We start from the raw sequence: 23056 nt of genomic DNA, 5'->3' as shown, positions 1-23056 counted from the left end.
TACTTGTGGGCCTTGTACACACAGGGGAATTTCATGAATAACATAAACTGAGCACAGTGCCCTATCTGATGCCACCTCCTGGCATTTCCCTGTATCAATGTATTTATGTTGGTGGTCTGCTTCTACCCAAGAATTACTCCCAAAGCCCAAAAGGACTGAACATCACTGATGTAAAGACCGAGAAACCAGGACCAGGACACATGGGTTTACTTGATAAGTTACCCATTGTCCTTGTGTCAAGTGGACTGTGGTGCTCTCGTGGGATCAGGCAGAAGTCCACTTCTACCCACCCACCATCTCATGCCAAGCCAAATCATCCAGAACCCAGTGCCCCATCGATCTGGGTCTGAGCTTCTTCACCCACACATAGCTTTCTGTAATATCTATACCATCAAGATGTTTTAATTACTTAAAATTTCTTCTCTTTTGTGCCCTTGCTCATCTTTTAAAAATGGTATTAAGGTCTTTGAAAAGCACAACTGATACCGGGGTACATATGAATCGGTGGTAAAGTGTAGTTCGGGCCCTGTATGGCCTGGGCCTTTATTTAAGTTCATTAATAAACACATCAGCTTGGTGTTCTTGAATAAAGATTCATTTTCCGGTTAGTAGTTCTGTTAAAAGCAACAAAATGTCGGAGGTTGTTTTTTCTCAGTTTCAAAGGGTACCCATCTTGAGGGGGCTGCAAGCAACTGAAGTACTATTCCCCAGTCAAGGAGAAAATCGAAAAATATAAACAAACAATGCAATAATCAATGTTCATATTCACTCCACAAAAGATCTACATTAAGTCACTGTAGTACCCACTGAAATGTAAAAGAAACTGTCTAAACAGCATCTGATCTGTCTAAATCAATAACAAGAATCATTCTTAATACTTAAAGACTAATCCAAAAAAATCACTTTGAAACCTATAAAATAATTTCAATTGCAATTTCTTCTATTCATTTCTGTGTAAATGGGTAATTCTGACAAGCAATTAAAACATATATTTGGATGACTATGACCAGTTCAGAAGGAAGAGCTGTGAACTGGAAAGGGTTGAGTGGCCATCCAGTGAAGGCACAAATCTAGAAATTGTCAAAGGTTTAATATCACAGCATGCCTTGACAGATCCAAGGCACTGTGAACACATAAACTGTGAGAAGAGATTGAAACAGAATGAGGTGTGATTTGCTGCTTTAACTGTTTTTTCCTGATCTGATCCCCTGTTGTTTTGATTGTCTTTAAGTCAGTAATTTTCACAATATTGTCATAAAATACTCTCAGATGCTCAAACACATTTAGAAATGTTAACAACTGGAATATGTTTGTTTATGCAAGATGTTTCATGTTGCTATATGGTTAGCTTAGGTTGAGAAGACAGCAAGGGCCTGCAAGTTTTTGTTTCTTCTCAACCAGATTTGCAACCCAACAATGAACATGTAATTCTACTATAACTCTCTTTGCATCTCCAGTTCTGTTGAAGTACTCCCACTGTAACTATGAAAGTGTGTATGACAACCTGGAATGTAATTCAGAATTGTGACTCTGTAACATTGGAATCAGAATCAGGTTTAGTATCACTGGCATATTGTGAAAGTTGTTAACTTTGCAGCAGCAATACAATCCGTGATAAATATAGAAAACAAACTGAATTATAGCAAGTATATGCATATAAGTATATTAAGTAGTTAAAATAAGTAATGCAATAAAACAGAAATAAAAAATGTAGTGAGGTAGTGTTCATGGGTTCAATGTCCTGTTAGAAATCAGATGCCAGAGGGGAAGATGCTGTTCCTGAATTGCTCATTGTGTGCCTTCAGGCTTCTGTATCTCCTTCCTGATGGTAACAGTGAGAAGAGGGCATGCACTTCATGGTACATCTGTAGAAGTATTCGAGTGTTTCAGGTGATAAACCAAATCTGTTCAAACTCCTCATGAAATATAGCCTTCTTTATAGCTGCTACAATACGTTGGGACCAGGTTAGATCCTCATAGATATTGACACCCAGGAAATTGAAATTGCTCACTCTCTCCACTTCTGATCCCTCTATGTGTTCCCTTGTCTTACCCTTCCTGAAGTCCACAATCAGCTCTTTGGTCTGACATGAAATAAAATGGCTGACATGGGATAGGGGAAGAGCTGATGCCCAGTTATTCAAAGTAGGAGGAAAGGAGAAGTGCTGAATACAGCATTAGGTGAAAGGAAGAATCATAGTTGCCAATTCTTTGTGGCCTTTCCTGGCTTTTACTTTAAAAACAATACTTCTCAGCCATGTCTCCAGACAGTGAAGGGAGACTTCATCACAGACTGGAATTTGCTGGAGAGAATACTGAAGGATGTGATCCATCTGGGAAAGCAAATACTGATCAGGAACTGTCAGTATGGCTTCATGTGGGGAAAATCAGGCCTTAAAAATTGAATTTTCTTTGAACAAGTGGCTCAGTGGATTGACAAGAGTAATGTATGTTGTGTGTTTGAACTTCAGCAAGTCTTTTGACAAGGTCTCACAGTGTAGATTGCTTTTGAGGGTGAAATCTCAAGGGGCTAGGGTAAGTGAGCTGACTGGATACAAAATCGGCACCACGAGGAGACAACGTGGAATACTGGATTTTGGATTGGAAGCTTGAGAACAGTGGTGTGCCACAGAGACTGATGTTTGTCAAATACATTAATGACCTAGATGCGAATATGGCTGGCATGAATACTCAGTTTGCAGATAACATCAAAACTGGTGGTGTGGTGGATGGTGATCCAGATCAACTGGGGAAGTGGGTCAAGACATGACAGAAGGAATTTAACTCATACAGGTCAGAAGTGTAATTAAATGAGAGCAGGGGAAAGCACAGTGAATGACACAGCCCGATTATTGTGTGTGATCCTGGTTGCCGCACCATTGGAAGGATGCGATTGAGCAAGATAGCGAGCTACAAAGATTCTCAAGAACATTGCCAAGTCTGGAGGACTTGAGTCAAAAGGAAAGATTGGAAAGGCTGGGGCTGTTTTCTGTTGTGCAAAGCAGGCCCAGGGTAACCATCCAGAGGTTTATTAAAGCACAAAGGGCAATGATAATGTGGATTCTTTCAGTCTTTTTCCAAGGGTAGGGGAGTCTAAAATGACAGGGCAAAGGCTTAGGGTGGAAATGGAAAGATTCAAAGAGACCAAAGGGAGAAGATTTTCATCCAAGGTGTGATGGGTGTATAAGTTGCCAGAGTAAGTGGTAGGGTGGGTACAATTACAATATTATGGGCAGGTTGTACTAAAGGCTTGTTTCTATGCTGAGAACTCCATGAAACCATGACTTGATGTATGAGATTCACTGTCAGGAGATTGACTCCCACATGGTGGTGGTATAAGCTTTTATTTTGCTTCTTTAGTTGCCTTATGTTTCTTTTTAAAAGCTTCCCAGTCCTCTGGTATGCCACTTTTTTTTTTGCTAGATCGTCTGCACTCTCATTTGCTTTTATGCTGCTTTTGACTAACCCTTGTCAGCCAGTCACCTCATCCTTCATTTAAAATGTTTCTTCTGCTTTGGTATGATCCGATCCCATCGCTTCCAAAATTATTCCCAGAAACTCCAGCTACTGCTGCTCTACCATCATCACTGCCACAGTCCCTTGCCAATCAACCTTGGCCAGCTGCTTTCTCATGCCTCTGTAGTGACTTTTACTCAACAGTAATACAACTGATCTTAACTTCTCCCTCTCAAACTTCAGAGTGAATTCTATCATATTATGGTCTCTGCCTCCAAGGGGTTCCTTTACTTTAAACTTACTATGCAAATCTGGCAAATTGCACAACATCCAATTCAAAATAGCAGATCCCCAAGGGGACTCAACCACAAGATGCTCTTAAGAGCCATCTTACAGGCATTCTACAAATTACTTCTCTTGGGATACAACATCAAAATTATTTTCACAACCTGCATATTGAAATCCCCCCCTTGTAACATTCCCTTTTTCTATCTCCTGCAGTAATTTGGACCCCACAACCTGGCTGCTGTTCAGAGGCATGGATATAATTCCCATTAGGGACTTCTTACCTTGCAGTTTCTCAACTCTACCCACAAGGACACTACATCTTCTAACCCATGTCACTTCTTTCTAAAGATTCAATTTCTTTTCTCCCCCCCCCCAACAAAGCTACCTCACCCCTTCTGCCTACTTGCCTGTCCTTTCAAAATGATGTGTTTCCTTGTATGTTAAGTTCCCAGCTGTGATCTTCTTCCAGTCATGTTTTGTGACACCCATAATGTCATACTTGCCAAATTCTAACTGTGCCACACGATCAGCTACTTTCATGCCTATACTGCAAACACTCAAATATAGACTCATAAGATATAGGAGCAGAATTAGGTCATTTGGTCTATCCAGTCAGCTCTGCCATTTTATCATGACTGATCCATTTTTCCTCTTAGCCCCAATCTCCTGTCTTTTCCCCATATCCCTTCGTGCCCTGACCCTATCAAGAATCTATCAGTCTCTGCTTTAAATATACAGGTAGTCCCCGAGTTATGAATGTCCGACTTATGGACAACTCGTACTTACGAACCAAGATAGGAGAATGCCGTCTGCCATTTTAAGTTGTTTCTGTTGTCACTGTGTTGAGTGTTTAACTTTGTATTTGGCTTAAATTTTTCTTAGTAAGATTCACCCTGACCCCAACAACACCCCCCCACCCCCGTTCTGGTCGGCTGGTGGCGTAGTGAGATCAGCGCCAAGCTGGAGAACGGAGATTTCCAAGTTCGCTCCAATGACAGACCTCTCCCGTGCCGGGTTGATGTTGATCCAGTGACTCCTGTACCATTCGTGCTGGGGTGATGTCGAGCTCGCAACTCAACCTCGTTAAAAAAAAACTGCCACCTCCAGTTTAAATTCCCCTGCGGAATATTGTGGAGGATCAAATACCCAAACCCAGCACAGCCCCCTCTTTTCCCATTTAGCCTGTCTCAATCATCTTCCTTTGAACCCTCTCTAGCTTCAGCACATCCTTACTAAGGTAAGAGGGCCAAAACCGCTCACAATTCTCCAAGTGTCTCACCAGTGCTTTATAAATTCTCAATATTACATCCTTGCTTTTATATTCTCATCCTTTTGAAATGAATGCTAACATCACATTTGCCTTCCTCACCACAGACTCAACCTATAAATTAATCTTCAGGAAATCCCGCAAAAGGATTGCCTTGTCTCCTTCCACCTCAGTTTTTTGTATTTTCTCTCCATTTATAAAATAGTCAACACTTCCTGACATTGTATTCCATCTGACATTTCTTTGCCCATTCTTCTAATCTGTCTAAGTCCTTCTGCAGCCTCTCCATTTCCTTAAAACTACCTGCCCCTCCACCTATCTTCATATCATCAGCAAACTTTGCAACAAAGCCATCAATTCCACCATCCAAATCATTGACTTATAACATAAAAAGAATCTAACCCAACACAGACCCCTGTGGAACACCACTAGGCCCTGGCTGCCAGCCAGAAAAGCATCCCTTCATACCCACACTTTGCATCCTGCCAACAAGCCACTGCTTTATCGATGCTAGAATCTTTCCTGCAACACTATTGGTTCATAGCATGTTACGCAGCCTCATGTGTGGTACCTTGTCAAAAGCCTTCTGAAAATCCAAGTACACAACATCAACCAACTCTCCTTTGTCTATCCCGCTTGTTATTTCTTCAAAGGATTCCAACAGATCTGTCAGGCAAAAGTTTTCCTTGAGGAAACTATGTTGTCTAAAGCCTAATTTATTATGTGCCTCCAAGTAGCTGAGACTTCATCCTTAATAATCGACCACCATCTTGCCAACTACTGAGGTCAGACAGACTAGCCTACAGTTTCTTTCCTTCTTCCTCTCTCCCTTCTTGAAGAGTAATTTTCCAGTCTTCCAGAACCATTCCAGAATCTAGTGATTCTTGAAAGATCATTACTAATGCCTCCATGATCTCTTCAACCACCTTTTTCAGAACTCTGGGGTGTACACCATCTGGTCCAGGTGATTTATCTACATTCGGACTTTCAGTTTTCCAAGAACCTTCTCTCTAGTTATGGTAACTTCACACTCTTCCTGACCCTGACACCTGGAACATACCTGGAACTAGTACTAGCCATACAAGTAGTGTCTTCCACAGTGAAGAATGATGTAAATATTGATTCAGTTCATCTGCCTCTCCAGCAACATTTTCCAGTGTTCTGATATCCACTCTCACCTCTTTTTTATATTCTACATGTAAAGCATCTTCAGTCCTGTATTCTTTAACCTTCTTTTCAATTTTGTCTCGTTGCCTAAAGTTAAATTCTTATCCCTTTTCAATTTTTTTTGGTCTTATTCGTTATTCTAGAGAATTTAGTAAACTCTCCTTCCTTTTTATTTTATCCATAACTTTCCAAGCTGTTGAACTCATCTGTCTACTATATAGTTTAAAGCCCGATCCAGAGCCTTGGCTTTGCAAGTACCCTGATTCAGGTGGAGTCCGTCTCAGTGCCACAGCTCTCTTCTTCCCCATTACTGATGAAAATGTCCCACAAATTCAAAACCACTCTTTGAGCCACGTCTGGTATGGGTTATATGAGGGAGAATATGTTGACTTCAGATCTTTGCAGCGAAATAGAAAGCTTTTTCTGATTAGCTGTTATATTCAAATAACTGCAATATTTCAACTTCCAGTAAATGCATTTCACCACAGAAAATAAGGAATTTTATTTTTTTTGTCATTTCCTAAATATGCCCAGAGAAGACTTCTGCACATACAATTCAATGACTGGTCCACTGCAAATTAAAGTAGGCAAGGGAGGGGTACCATAAGGTTTCTTCAGCAATTGTCAGATTGTGGGTTTGACTGGCATTTAATTACGTGTCAGGAAATATCATCTGAAGAATGTCATTTTGTTCACAGATGCAGTCCAACAGAGCTTCATGTTTTTTATATATATATGAAAAGGTCAAAGAAGCTTGGAAGCTCAAACCACTACAAGAAAAAGGCACATTTTTGATCTTTTATCTGCATCAGGAGAATGTTAAAATGTGCCTTTACAAATATTACAGTGTATCAGGGAAGAAGGTAGGCCGGCTATCCCAAATTTGCATTCCCAAAATTATCAGCAAAGACTACAAGTCTGTCCTTGCAGCCTGGCAAAATGGAAATCAGGAGCTTGAACAGGTACAGCAAAAATTTCCTGGATGATTTATGTTGAATTTTTTTTATAAACACTTAAATGTTCATTCAAGGTAAGCAATTAAAACTTGGCCTTGAGAAATGGTTAACAATTTTATCACCTCAATGTCTGGTTGCCTTAGCCTACAAGTTCAAAGAGACAGAAGCCCCAAAATTCACTGAGCTCGGATCCTCACTTTATAATTGACATGGTGTGAGTGACAGGTATGCACTTTTGTTGGGGATAAAGTGAAATCTGTCAGATGGCAAAAGAGATTCTAATTTTTATTATCATCAGTGGTGGCCATGGGTCAGATAAAATTTACAGATAAATTTATTGTTATCTGCATGTTAATGTACAGGTGCAATGAAAAAGCTCACATGAAGCACCGCAGGCACATAGCATCAGAGACACAGTCACATGAACAACAAAAATTAAAGATAAATTATACAAAGTTGTTCAAGAAAGAACACAAACAGAACAAAGTAAATCAAAGTCAACTGGCAGACCCCAACGGCTAAAATAACATTCTCACTTTCCGTGAAAGTAAAGTTTGAGAGATCAGTAATTTTGGAAATCTTCAAAGATACAGGTTGTAAATGAATAAAACAGCAATGCAATCAATAAGACTCCACTTCCTTCCAGACATAACATTCACCTCCTCTCCTCAGCCAAGTAAAATCAGAGCAGAAAAAAATCCACTTTCTATTAAACAATTCTTGGTCTCACTTTTATGAAATGAGGTAATATTTTAGCTGAAGCCCTTTCCAGTCTAAACTTCCTTGACAAAGCATATTTTGAATGACCTCAAGGACTTCTTCATCTATTTACAGGAGCAAATATTAATTGAAAGCTTTATTACACAAATTTATCTTACAGCTTGAACTCAAGTTCATGGAACTGGAACTCGTTCCACAATCACACTGCCCTCTGAGTGAAGAAGTTCCCCCTCATGTTCTCTTTCACCCTGAACCTATGACCTCCAGTTGTAGTCTCACCCAACCTCAGTGGAAAAAGCCTGCTTGCATTGACCCCATTTATACTCCTCATAATTTTGAATACCTCTATGTTCAAGAGAATTAATTTGCAACTTATTCAATTTTTCCTTATAACTCAGGTCCTCACGACCCGGCAATATCCTTGTAAATTTTCTCCGTAATCTTTCAATCTTATTTACATCTTTCCTGTATGCAGGTGACCAAAACTGCATTCAATACTCCAAATTAGGTCTTGCCAACATCTTATACAACTAGAACTTAACATCCCAATTCCTGTACTCAGTACTTTGATCTATGAAGGCCAATGTGTCAAAAGCTTTCTTTATGATCCTATGTATCTGTGATGTCATTTACAATAAATTATGGACCTGTATTCGCAGATTCCTTTGTTCTACCACTCTCCTCAGTTCCCTATGGCTCACTGTGTAAGATCCATCCACTTTGATCCTCCCAAAGTGCAACACCTCACACATGTCTGCATTAAATTCCATCTGCTATGTTTCAACCCATTTTTCCAGCTGGTTTAGATTCCGCTGCAGGCTGTGATAGTCTTCCTCACTGTCCACTACACCCCAGTCTTGGTGTCCTCCTTGAATTTGCTAATCCAGTTAACGACACTATCATACAGACCATTGATATAGATGACCAACAACAACAGACCCAACATCGATCCCTGGGCACTCCACTAGTCACAGGCCACCAATCAGAGAGGCAACCATGTACTATCATTCTCTGCCTTTTTTCACAACACCAGTGTCTAATTTTACTCTCATCTTGAATGCCAAGCAACTGTACCCTCTTGACCAATCTCCCATGTGGGACCCTGTCACATGCTTTGTTCAAATCTTTGTAGACAACATCCACTGCCTTGCCTTCATTAACTTTCCTGTTAACTTCCTCAAAAACCTCTATGAGATCAGTTAGATATGACCTACCACGCACAAAGCCATGCTGACTATCCCTCATTAATTCCTGTCTATCCAAATATTCATATATCTGGACTCCTAGAATACAATAACTTTCCAACTACTGATATCTGGCTCACTGGCATATAATTACCTGGATAATTCATAGACTCTTTCTTAAACAGTGGAACAACATTAACTATCCTCCAGTCCTCTGGTACCTTACCTGTTGTTAAGGATGATTTTAATATCCCAAGAGTCCCTGCAAGTTCTGAACTTGCCTCCTACAGGATCCGGGGGAATACTTTGTCAAGCCCTATTTGTCCACCCTGATTTGCCTCAAGACAGCAAACACCTCCTCCTCAGTAATCTGTATAGGGTCCTCACCTCTACAGATTATGTGTCCATTTCCTGAGTAAATACAGATGCAAAAAATCCATTTAAGACCTCCCTGATTTCTTTTGGTTCCATACATAGATTAACATTCTGATCATCCAGTGGACCAATTTTATCCCTTAACAAATCTGTAGGTCCTTCGATTCTCCTTCACCTTGTCTGCTGTAGCAACCTCATACCTTCTTTTAGCCTTTTTGGTTTATTTCTTGCGTTCTCTTGCATTTCTTATACTTCTCAAGTACCTCATTTGTTCCTACCTACTTATAGCTGCAATGTACCTCTTTCTTTTTCTTAATCAGTTCCTCAATATCTCTTGAAAACTAAGGTTCCCTATGCCTTTTATCTTTATCTTTTATTTTGACATGCACATATAAGTATTGCATGCTCAAAATTACAATTTTGAAGATCTGCCACTTACCAAGAACACTTCTGCCTGAAAGCACACTTGCCAGATCCTTTCTGATGCTATCAAAATTGGCCTTTCTTCAATTTAGAATTTCAATCCAAAGATCAGACCTATCCTTTTCCATAATTACCTTGAAACTAATGGCATTATGATCACTAGATGCAAGGTGTTCCCCAAAACAAACTTCTGTCACTCGCCTTAACTCATTCCCTAATAGGAGATCTAGTATCACACTTTCTCTACTTACTGCTTAAAAAAATTGGCCTGAACACACTTGACAAACTCTTTCTCATCCAGGTCTTTTTCTGTGTGGGAGTCATATTCAATACGTGGAAAGTTAAAATCACTTACTATCTAAACCTTAAGTATTTGAAACAATCTGTGACCTCTCTACAAATTTGCTCCTCTAAATCCCATGGACTGTTGAATAGTCTACAATATAATCCCATTAACGTGGCCTTACCTTTCATTCCTCAGTTCCAACCATGAAGCCTCACTTAATGAGTTCACCAGCCTGTCATAACAGAGCACTGTCATGTCATTTTCCCTGACTAGTAACGCCATCACTCTCCCTTTAATTACTCCTGCTCTATCACGTTTAAAACAATGGAACCCCAGAGTATTGAGCTGCCAGTCCTGCTCCTCCTGCAACCAAGTAGCATTCATAGCTACAATATCATAATTCCATGTGTTGATCCAGTACCTGAGCTCATCTGCCTTTCCTACAATGCTTCTTGCATTGAAAAAAACACAACTCAGAACTTTAGTTCCACCATGTTTAACGCTTTGATTCCTGACTTTGTTTGAGATCTTAACAAAACCTGTCTCCACATCTCCTCCACAATCTGTTCTGGCACTCTGGTTTTCACCTCCCTGCAACTCTAGTTTGACCACGCACATGCAGTACTAGCAACCTTTGCTGCTAGGATATTAATCCTCTTTCAGTTTAGGTGCAAACAGTCTCTTCTGTACAGGTCCCACATTCCCTGGAAGAAAGCGCAATAATCCAAATAATCTGATGTCCTCCCTTCTACACTAACCCCTTAGCCAAGTGTTAAACTGTATGATCTTCCTCATTAGTACGTAGCACAGATAGCAATCCTGAGATCACAACCCTGGAGGTCCAACCCTTTAACTTAGCACCCAACTCCCTGAACTCATTTTGCAGAACCTTGTCCTTCTTCCAACCCATGTCATTGATATCTACGTGGACCACAACCTTAACAACTCATCCTCCCACTTAAGAATTCTAAGGACTCAATCCAAGATGTCCCAGATCATGGCGCTACTCCAGTTGCATGATTCAATTCAAAGTTTCACCCTTAAGTATCAAAATGTGCACCATGTATAAGCAGGAAATAAACGACAATTTAAAGGGAATCTTTTGACATTTTTATTCAAGTCAGCTGCATTGAATTGTATTTACAGCCACAGTTTTTAGTGTCACCAGCTTTAATGACTACTTTCATTTAAAGCTTTAATGCTTTTGAAGAGATTCTACATTACTTTATCATTCATCGTTAAGACGAAATATAAAACTGTAATTCTATTTGATTATACAGTCTATAAACTCTCCGCTCTTAGCTGCTAACATTGCTACCATTGGAACATAATAGACTGAAACTCTAATCATCTGCTATCCAACTGCTCACAAATCCTGACAGTTCAGAGTGTGGTTCATCGGGTGTTATTTCTCACGTTCTCTTTCAACTTACTGGCGCCCCAGGTTTCTGCACTCTCTGGACTCACTGAAACCCTGTTTCCTACAGTCCCTTTAAACTTGCTGGAGCAACACACACAAAATGCTGGAGGACCTCTGCAGGTCAGGTGGTTTCGATGGATTGGGATAAAGAGCTGACATTTCAGGCGGAGACCCTTCAATCAGGAGTCCAACTTCTGAACTCCATTTATGCTCAACGGGTCCACATGTGAAATGATTATACTATGTATTTAGAAAGTGAGAACTAAAAGCTTGTTGAGATATTATTTGGTGTTACATTCAATAATATATCTGTCAGTCCATAATATTTGGTGCTGGATGAACAGAGGTTTATTGTATTACACATAGAAACAAAGGGATTTACAGACTAGAATGTGGCCATTTGATCACAGTGGCTGGACCAGCTTCTTAATCACTCTTTCTCCTCTGTTAACATTCCAAATAATGAACCAATGTATTTTCAAGATAAAGCTGATTGTGAAATGATCTTTTGTGACCAGTATTGATTTGCCCATGGTGCATGTGTATGCTGCCATTTGTTTCTGTCACTTTCATTTAGTCAGACTACAGGGAACATCACTAAACAACACTGCATTCAATTATTTATTTGAAATCAACTGCTCCTGGCAATGAATTCAGAATCCATTCAATGTACCAATGCTGCTATTTTTGTTTGCAATCTGGAGTGAATAGCAATATCAATATAGTGGACAGATTTAAAGCTGTATCATTTTTCTCATTAAACTGATAACCTAGAAACTACTTATATTACTGCCAAGAATAACAGACAACAAACGTATCATGCAATTGCATTCAAGTTCGTTCATTTAACACATCTTGCTGACTTTACTTTGTTCACTGCTTTGGCATTGACTACAGTCCATATAAGATAAACAGGTTGCTACTGGTCAAAGGAATCTCACATAAATATTTTAGCATTGTCTGCCAATGTCAGCAACAACCATTTCTTAGATCAAATCTAAGCTAATTTTGGAAACGTCCACAAAAACAATTGCCTTAAACTTTACCATCGTGCAATTTTAGAAGTATTAAACTGAAATACCATTGCTTAGCTAATATTCTACTCTGCATCACTTGTCAGTCTGCAACATGAAACACTATAAAATCAAAGATATTGCTTGAACATTAAAATAATACTTGTGCTATTGGGACTCTGTATTCACTCACAATAGAGGCAGCCTGTCTGCTGAAAGATCTTTAATCAATAAAAAATAACAAAGGTTCTCTTTCTCCCACATTCCTCCAGCAACTGTATCCAAACTTTAATCACTTCACTGAGCATTAAACTTGTTGAGGACTGCTGTTCTCACTTGGTGGGAGTACAATTAAAATAATTTCAGAAGGGAAATATACCCAAAATATTTTTAAGTGGTGGATCATTCACAGAAAACAACTAAAATGTCAATATAAATGAGAAAATTAAGTCCTGTACTGTTTTAAGACAAAGAAAGTTATGACGAAGGATATCAAAACTGCAAGATATTTAACAGTAGCATTCAAGGTTAACCAGCAGCAGTTAACCACCAGTTAAGTAGAGGGGATTAGATTCTAAAGATGGAAAGTTTAAAAAATTATACAAAATAAAAGAGTAGTGGTGCACAGTAACAAGGCGGAAAGGATAACTAAAGGAGAAACTATAAGGGAAGGTGTGTGTCAGAAAGTAAATCTTGAGTAAGCAAAAGGTGTGAAAGGAATCAAAGCATAAAGCTCTTGAATGCATGCGACATTTGTAACAATGCAGATGTAATAAGCTCAATGTTCAAGGGTTTTCAAGACACCAGAAGAATAGGCAAAATAGGAAAGGAAGTGAGCTAATTTTCTTAATAGAAAAAACTATCAGTATACAGTAATGCTGAATAAGTGGATTGCGATGTGGAATAGGGTTGAGTGGAAATAATGAATAGCAAGGTTAAGAAGACAAGATCCTAAAGATGTTGCTTCTTGAGAGGACAGAGCAAAACTGAGGAAATATCAAAAGCATTACAGAAAGAAAAATGTAATTATTATTTATCATATTCAAACTGTCAAAGGGGCTGTGGAAGAGCAATTTGTGGAATGCATACATCTGGAATTATTTCTTTAAACAATATTTAACAGACCCACCAGGGAACAGGCTAGAGTAGATTGGATCATGTGTAATGAGGTAAGATTAACAAGATACCATTGTAATGGTGATCACAACATGATAGCATTCTGGGTGTAATTTGAGGGAAGCCACCCAGGATCAAAGTACTCAATTTAAAAAGGGCAAATACTAAAGTTTGAAAGTAGAATTATCTGGATTAGACTGGGTATAGCACATAATGTAAAGGTTAGTGGAAGAGGTTTAAGTAGCTAATATATAATACTTGGCTGCATGGATTCAGAATTGGTTTGTCCACAGAAGGAATAAGGTGGATGGAGATAGGTGACTGTTCTGGACCTACTCAGATTTTTACAATTGATTTGGATGAGAAAGTGGAGGAGTGGCTTAGTAAGTTTGCAGATGACATGAAGGTTGGTGGCGTTGTGGATAATGGAGAGGGCTGTCGTAGGTAACAATGGGAAATAGAAATGATGAAGATTCAGATGGAGTTCAGTTTCAAAAAGCTCAAAGTGAGACACTTTGGAAGATCTAATCTGAAGGCAGAGTACAGGGTTAATGGCAGAATTCTTAGCAGTGTGGAGGAACAGAAGAATCTTGGAGCCCAGTTCTATAGATCCCTCAAAGTTGCCGCAGAAGTTGAGAGTTAAGGTGGCGTATAGAGTGATGGTCTTCATGAGTCATGGGATTGGAGTTCAAAGGCTGCAAGGTAATGTTACGGCTCTATAAAACTCTGGTTAGACCAGACTTGGAGTATTGTGTTCTGGTCGCCTCATTAAAGGAAGTTATGTGGAGCTTTGTGGATGGTGCAGAGGAGATTTACCAGGATGCTCCCTGGATTAGATTGCATGTCTTATGAGAACGGGTTGAGCAATTTAGGGCTTGTCTCTTCAGAGTGAAGGGGGATGAGAAGTTACTTGATGCAGGTGTACAACATAAGAGGCATAGGTAGAGTGGACAGCCAGAGACTTTTTCCCAGGGTTGAAATGGCTGCTATGAGGGGGCTTAATTTAATAGGAAGTAAATGGGGGATGTCAGATGTAGGTTTTATTCAGAGGTGGGTATCAGGAATGCAGTGTTTGGGGGTAGTGGCTGAGGCTGATGCAATTGGAATATTTAAGAAAGTCTTACATTGGCAGATGAATGTAAGAAAAATGGAGGGCTATGAGCTGTACAGGAGTTAAGATTGAGAATTAATCATTGAGAATGATTATGTAGTTAATTCATATTTTTTCAGCAGTACATTGTGGGCCAAAGGGCCTGTACTGTGTTGTACCATGCTGTGTTCGATGTTCTATGAGAAGTATGTCAGCACATTTGGAAGACTAGGTACTACGTAGAAGACAGAATTACAATAGACCATTCTTTGGCAAACAGGAAGGATGCTATTAGTGGAATGTCCCAAAGTTCAATTCTACACTCTCAAATATTTACAGTCACCATTAACAATCACAGGAAGATGGAGTACAAGTTATTCACATTTGCCAATGATGAGAAAATTCATGAGAGGGCATCTTACAGTGCAGACATTTGGGCACATCAATAGGATACTGATTGGTTGAATGAGTAAGTGAGTACTTGGAAAATGAAGTTTACTGTAGCAAAGTGTGAGGTGGTGCATTTCACTCAGAGAAATCCCCAGGCAGTCTGAGATTTAAGTGGAGAAAGAATACAAACAAGCAAAGTACAGAGTGAGTACAAAGTACAGCGACCTTGGGCATGGATTGCAAAAAGTAAGGGGCAATGATTAAGAAAGCAAATGACATATTGGCCATTGCAAGTGCTTTGAAGTTCAGAAACAGGTAGGCATTGTTACAATTGTACACAGTAATTGGTGAGGCTTGGAGTATAGTGTACAGATTTAGTCCATTAGTTAAGAAATTGTACACTGGCATCTTAAAAACGTGATCATTTAGAATGATGAGGCATGCTTGAAGGGGCAAATGCCATCTACCTGTTTCATTCATTCTTATAAATGTAAAGAATGATTGAGAAAAAAAAACATTGAGGCAACTTTGCAAATGTTTTACCCCAACGATTAGGTGCATACAGGCCAAAAGTGTTCACGGACACTTCTGTAAGTGTTCATGTGCACCCACAGACTTGGTCTCCACCACAGACTGTGCAGAGCATTCTACAGATTCACTACTCTCTGGCTATAAAAATTCCTCTTTACCTCTGTTCTAAGATGTCGCCCCTCAATTTTGAGGCTGTGCCCTCTGGTTCTGAACATCCCCCCCAGAGGAAACGTCCTCTCCAAATCCACCCATCTAGTCAGCTCAGTACTTGGTAGGTTTCAATAAGATCCCCCTGCATTTTTCAACATTCCAGTGAGTACAGCCCCAAAAATACCAAACACTCCTCATATGTTAACTCCTTCATTGCCAGAATCATCCTTGTGAACCTCCTCTGGACTCTCTCCAATGACATCACACCCTTTCTGAGATGGTTCCTTTTACTAAAATGCATTATCATATGTTTCCCAACACTGTATTCCATCTACCAGTTTTTTGCCCTTTCTTCCAATTTGTCTCGGTCCTGCTGCAATGGCATTGATTTTTCAGTACTACCTGCCCCTGCACCTATCTTCATATGAGCCATAAACTTTGCCACAAAGCCATCAATTCCATTATCTAAATCATTGACAAACAATGTGAAAAGTAGTGGTCCCAATACTGACCCCTGAGGAACATCACTAGTCACCGGCAGCCAACCAGAAAAGGCCCCCGTTATTTGCGCTCACTGCTGCCTGCCTATCAGCCATTCCTCTATCCATGCCAGAATCTTTCCTGCAATGCCATGGGATTTTATCTTGTTAAGCAGCCTCATGTGTAGCAGCTTATTAAATGTCTTCCGAAAATTCAAGTAAATGACATCCACTGCTTCTCCTTTGTCCACCCTGCTTGTTACTTCCTCAAAACATTTGTCAGGCAAGATTTACCTTCACAGAAACCATGCTGACTTGGACTTACTTTATCATTTGTCGCCAAGTACCCCGAAACCTTATCCTTAATAATAGACTCCAACACTTTCACAACCACCGAGGTTAGGGTAACTGGCCTATATTTTCCTTTCTTTTGCCTTCCTTCCTTTTTAAAGAGTGGAATGACATTTGCAATTTTCCTGTCCTCCAGGACGATGCCAGAATCAAGTGATTCTTGAAAGATCATGAACAATGCATCTGATATTTCTTCAGTAACTTCTCTCAGGACTCTGAGATGCAGTCCATCTGGTCCAGGTGACTTATCCACCTTAAGATCTTTGAGTTTACCTGGCACCTTTTTCTTTGTATTATCAATGGCACTCACTCCTGCTCCCTGACACACTCATAGACCTCTGGCACACTGCTAGTGTCTTTCACAGTGAAGACAGATGCAACTTACCCATTGAGTTCATCTGCCATTTCTTTGTCTCCCATTAATACCTCACCAGCATCATTTTCCAGTGGTCCAATATCAGCTCTCACCTCCCTTTTACTCTTTATATAACTGAAAAAACCTTTAGTAATCTGCTTTATATTCTTGTTAAGTATGTTATTCTGGGCTCTCAGTGTCCTTGGCACCAACTTACAGAAACTAATGTAAATAAATCATACAAGATAAACTAATTTTATATTATAAATAAGATTATCGTCAAGTTAGGAAAATAATTCAGAACCTTTGCTCTCACAGAAATTAACAGCCTGCTAATTATACTGAATAAATAGATTCTGGTGGAGAACTTCAATCAATTGAAATTACATAAACTTTGCCTTAATTTAATAAAAATAAAGCAAGTTAATAAAAGCTCTTCTAAGCAAGGCAGCAGGCCAAGATATGCACTTTATTTATGTGTAATTACAGTAGTCTAATGAATGAAGTCCATGTGATTAATGATGCTTTGATCTGGGTTTGCCCACAATGCTCTTCTCATCGAAGGAGTCTGAGGTTGAAAGTTGTCCTTTGGGTTTACACTCAATTTGCACAAAGCTGCATATAAAGTGTCTTGGAATGGTTTAAATAAATGACTTTACAAATTCGTGTGCAAGGAAGTTAAAATGCAGAATCCTGATCAAGGTAGAGAACTACTAGTGAGATAATATTCAACTACAAACCATCTCTTGCAATTAACAGTGAATCCTATCAAGATTCTGAAATGGCTTCCAAAAATCCTGATAAGTTTTCCAATTTCAGGGTCCATGGGCAAATAATGTTTAAGCTTTAAAGAGATACTTATTAAGAAGAAATATTCTATTCAATTCTGGTTAAATTAGTAGAAACAATTAGATCATCTAAATATCAATGAACACAATTCGTAAACCAAAAACAAGGTCAATTAACTTACGGACACCAGGTTGATGCCTTTGTTTCAGGTCGTATAATAACTTATTGATCGTCTTCCAGTCAGAATTCAGGTTGTCAATTTTTCCCTAAGGTAAATAAAAAATTCTTAGTGAATGATCTGGCACATGCATACTGGCATTATAATGCTCCATCACCAACACCTGTAATTTGCAAATTATAAACAACAGTTACATTACCATTAAATGAAAATTAGATGGCAGCATTGCAGATGTACCTTATAAGATAAGCTCTAATTCAATAATTCCAGGCTTGTCTGTTATGTCTTCTATGGGGCAAATTTTCAGCTTAACTCACTTAGCCTGTGAAGACAACAATCTGTTGCCCAAATTATATTAAATCCAACAACACTGTTGTCACTTCAACCATCATCTGATGAGATGGCAAGTGGCAGACAATTATTGACCTCTTCTTTTCCTGTCCACAACAATTACTTCATGAAGCAATCTACTTCTAAATACTGAATAGCACCACGACAGGCATTAATTCTAGATTTATGCAGATGTATCACATACTAATATCACCTCTCTAAAGACAATGGCTTTGGATTACTCTAGCTTTCCATTCAGAAAGGGGAAATGTTCAAAATATCATTACTTGATTTTTATCATTTCAGATAAGTTTTTTCAAGTATTTTATTTTATACTATCATTAGCACTTCTTCCTTTCAATCTACTATTTCAATTCCTTCACTTAATTTTAAGTGTAAATGGACACTGGAAGAAAAACAAAATCGAGGTCATAGCCCGGAGCCTCTTCCGCATAAAAAGAGGTCGGTATATAAACCTCATTGCTGATTTGAGATCTTCTCATCATAAATTCAAAACATAATTCCAAACATTTCTGAGATGAACTCTAAAAATACTTCAGTTCGTGAAACATGAAAGCCCATTCAATATGGCTCATGGGTGGTGTGGAACAGGGGTGACTAATGCTAAAAGATCCTGAACAAAAAAGAAAATAAAAAGACCAAAATCTCAAAAAACACATCTCTTCATTCTGCAAGCACTGGAGGATTACATTGGGAGTAACCTTTATACTCCATCATAATTATGTCAATAGATTCAGCTTCGTTGCATGATTATAATGAAATGATTCCTAAGTTGAGCCCTCATCTTCAGATAGAGGATTTCAGCAAAGCAACATATGCTTCATTACTATTTTTTCTTACGTTATTTCTTTAAATAGAGATGTTTCAAATAAATTTGAGAAATGTTTATTTTTAAAATTAATTGAAACCTCTTTTCTGGTGGAAGTAACAGTTGGTGTTGTCTGTTACAGCTATTACAAGAGCAATGTGAAGCATCTCCACAGGAAAATGGCATCAAACACCTGCTTCCAATGGTTGGAGGAGACGGGTTGATTAATTTACCTCATAACCGTCTGATGTAGTGCTGACATAATGAGGCAAGTATGACGATCAGGAAGGAGCCTCGGCATTAAAGAGGTCTCCCATTTGGTTAGTTGAGGCATATAAAGCAATGCGGAGTCAAGAAATTTTACATGGTATACACAAACACCTCTTAACTTGAATGTTAGCTATATCTGTGCAGCTTAAGGAAGCGAATATCCTTAAATGTTGTTTAGTTTTGAGTAACCAATCGATGACTATTTGTTGAAGATGCATGAAGTGAAAACCTGTGATCCCAATGTCAGGCCACACGTGCCCAGATATAAAAAAAAAGGCCTCACCCAAAAAAAGAGAATATTCATTTGAATGCAACACACACAAAATGCTGGAGAAACTCAGCAGGCCGGGCAACATCCATGGGAAAGAGTAAACAGTTGACATTTCAGGCCAAGATGTCTCAGCCTGAAATGTCGACTGGTTGCTCTTGTCCATGGATGCTGCCTGCACTGCTGAATTCCTCCAGCATTTTGTATGTGGGCTGTTTGGGATTTCTAGAATTTGCCGATTTTCTTGTGCTTGTGATATTCATTTGAATAGCAACTTTCAAGTCTCCAGAATACCCTGCTGTGCTCCATTTGTCATGAAGTACCTTTGAAGCACAACTACTATTGTTACAAAGAAACACATGCAATGGTTCATGCACAGCAGTAATCCATAAACAGCACAGGGGTAAATAATCAGACAATTTTAATGCTGGCAAAGACATAAATGATGCCCATTGTTGGTGGAGTGCAGCAAAGCAAATTATTTGAAAATTCTGAAGTAAAATAATCTAACATAATGTAAATTAATAATATTCTTGTAAAGGTTGTTCAGTAGGAACATTTTCCATTATCTTTTGAAAGCCCTGTGTTTATTATGCATATCAATTAAAGTAATTGAAAACAAAAAATATTGGCTAAGATCAATATCAAATTTTAGTTATAATTGATGCAGGTTAAGATTGACAGATGGTCTTGAATCGTCATCCTGCTAAAAATATAAATGTGCTTCCTTTGTTAATGACTCCATATTGTCACAAAGTCTGTATAGCTGTAATTTAGTACTGTGTATAAAGCAGCATTAAACAGGTTCCTTACTTTATCAGAGCCATTTATTGTTTTACTAATTAATTCAACCTTTTCCCCCCCATCAGTACATTGTTGTTTGCTCATTGGAATGAAGAATCCTTGCATCAACAGATTATAATTAATTGCTTTTTCAAAACTCTAAGTTGGTAATGAATTTAAAAGTCCATCAAATATTCTCCTGCAAAAAAGCATTGTTTCCCAAATTAGTGCATTAATTCATGTACATAAAGGTTCTAATTTTTTTAATAACTGCCACACATACAGGTTTAATATCAGGTCATTTGTTGAGTTGTTGCTTGAGGGAAATGATTGTGTATGAATTGGCTGCTGCATTTTATATATTAGAGCAGTGATAACATTTCATTCAGAAAAGATGCACTGTTTAGGTGTGTTCTCAAATCGTGAAGATCAGAATTAAAAATCAAACAAACTTTCTTTCAAAGCTGAAATCATCTTGCAGCATTCATAAGAATAAAATCAACTTAGTATCTCAAATCTGCATATTCCTTGGATGTGCTTTGCACTCTTCAGGGTATTCCACTTCTGCCATTTAATCTGTTGAGAGAATGCTCTGTACTCGTATCCCTTGATCTTCAAAGGTTGAGAACTGAAATCCAAGTCATTCATCTTGAATCTCCTCTTCTCAAGTGTGGCCAGCAAACATGCAAACATAAATCTCTCTACTCCATGAGAATATGTTCCACAGAGCATTTCATAATCCTCAATGAAGAGCTAGTCCTGTTTCTGACTGGTTGGCAGATCACTTTGTACATGAAGTGTTTTCTATTGCAATAGACAGTACCAAAGGGGCCACTTTCAGTCCCTTTGGGCTTCAGTAAAACCAATCACTTATATTCCACAATCAACAGCCAAACAATTTAAATTAGGCTGAGTTTTACTTGTCCCTGAGCGTAGTATATGAATATAGTATATGAATAAGAAATTATTGTGGCATGATATGACTCTTCATTGACTGTTGGAGCCAGATACTGCAGTTTTAGATGAGAATTATCATCTTCAGCAAAGGAAGTTATGTTTAAAACTCTAGTTATTTTCTGATGCAAACAGAAACACAAAAGAAAATGGACTGAATTGAGGAATGTTGTTGGTTGAGAGAGTGGCAGGTCTGTAACTGTTGTGAAGAAAATAGAGAATGCAGTTGTATACCTAGATATGTTGGTAGGCAGCAGGCATGTTAGATATGTGGGTGAGATCAAGAAGCACATGCAGCCTCAGCAAACATAGCTGTATATGAAATTACTGATATTCTAATTCAACACCAGAGGCCTTCTTAAAAGTACAGTTTGCACATGCAGCCAGATGTCAGAGAGAATGATTGGTAAGTTCATTATCTGTCTAATGGCATTATCAAATACGTTAGTACAATGTCCACGCCTGCTGTAATTCAAGCTTTGCACACTGGTGGATGAGAGAATTTAGGCAAAACTAATGCGGAAAGTTTAACATTCGAGGGATGGGGTACCAAGGTCACCATCATGGAGATGGTGCTTAAAATGTGAGGTGGTTTCACTCATGGCACAATTTGAAGTGTAAGCAGTGAGAAAACCCATTGAAATGGCACTGACTATATACATAGACTTTGGTGAGAAACCACCGGATCCCTTATGTGCAAAAGGTGGGAGTTCTTGCAATCAATATAATGAGCATGCAAAAGAGTTGCTCTGCATTGTGGCGAATGTTAACTGCTTGGTCTCTGCGAGGTAGATAATTATGCGATAGCAATCATGGGAATAGACTGGGTGGACTGACTCAAACTGAGGAACTGTGTTTTGAAAGGATCAAAGCATTAGACACTGAGGAGATCTAGAGTTATTCACAGTGGGGGTACATTTGCTCTAGCCGGGCAGTCCATATGTTAGGTAGACCTGGGAGGTACCACTGAGGCTTATAAACGATCACTGAATGACAACAGTTGAAAGTGACAACTCAGACATCTGTACTAATGGTATTCTGTTGGCTACACTACATCTACTGGGACACTGAAATAAAGTACAACATGGGCCAGAAATCTGTCATATATATCAACGATGTGGATTAGAATGTAGTTGGCAAAATTAGGATGTTCATGAACAGGACCAAAATTGGCGGTGTAGTGAAAAGTAAAGGAGGTTGTCTAAGGTTTCAACACAAACTACGTCAGCTTAGGAAAGTAGCCTAAGGAATAGCAGATGGAATTTAACTCAGAAATGCATGAAGTGATGCACTTTATGAAGTTAAACCAGGGCAAGGCAGACACAGTGAATTGCCTTGGAGAGTGTTGTGGAAAAAAGACTAAGGGGTGGATGTGCATAATTCCCTGAAAGTGGCTGCACATGTAGACAAAAGGTGATAAAGGCATAAAGACATGCTTGTCTTGATTAATCATGACACTAAAAATAAGTGTTCGGACTTTGTGTTACAGCTTTACAAGGTGTTGGGAGTCCCAATGTCAGGCTCTGATTGCCATACTATAAGAAGGATGTGATTAAGCAAGAGAGGGTGCTGAAAAGATTCACAAGGATGTTTCCAGAATTGGAGGGCTACTATCATTAGAAGAGTCTAGGCTAGAGC

General features: G+C 38.9%; 1 protein-coding gene across 10 annotated transcripts in view; it reads right to left on the bottom strand.

The window, feature by feature from the left end:
* dmd (dystrophin) overlaps positions 1 to 23056 on the bottom strand; it is a 1939431-nt gene that overhangs the window by 434472 nt on the left and 1481903 nt on the right. For all 10 annotated transcript variants that reach the window (XM_059968142.1, XM_059968139.1, XM_059968147.1 and 7 more), the window contains one exon: positions 17988 to 18072. In XM_059968142.1, the coding sequence (XP_059824125.1) occupies positions 17988 to 18072 (85 nt within the window). The remainder of the gene's footprint in view (positions 1 to 17987; positions 18073 to 23056) is intronic.

The sequence above is a fragment of the Hypanus sabinus genome, chromosome 4, assembly GCF_030144855.1.
Source record: "Hypanus sabinus isolate sHypSab1 chromosome 4, sHypSab1.hap1, whole genome shotgun sequence".
Taxonomy (NCBI): Eukaryota; Metazoa; Chordata; class Chondrichthyes; order Myliobatiformes; family Dasyatidae; genus Hypanus; species Hypanus sabinus.
This window is presented reverse-complemented; position numbering and strand designations above follow the sequence as displayed.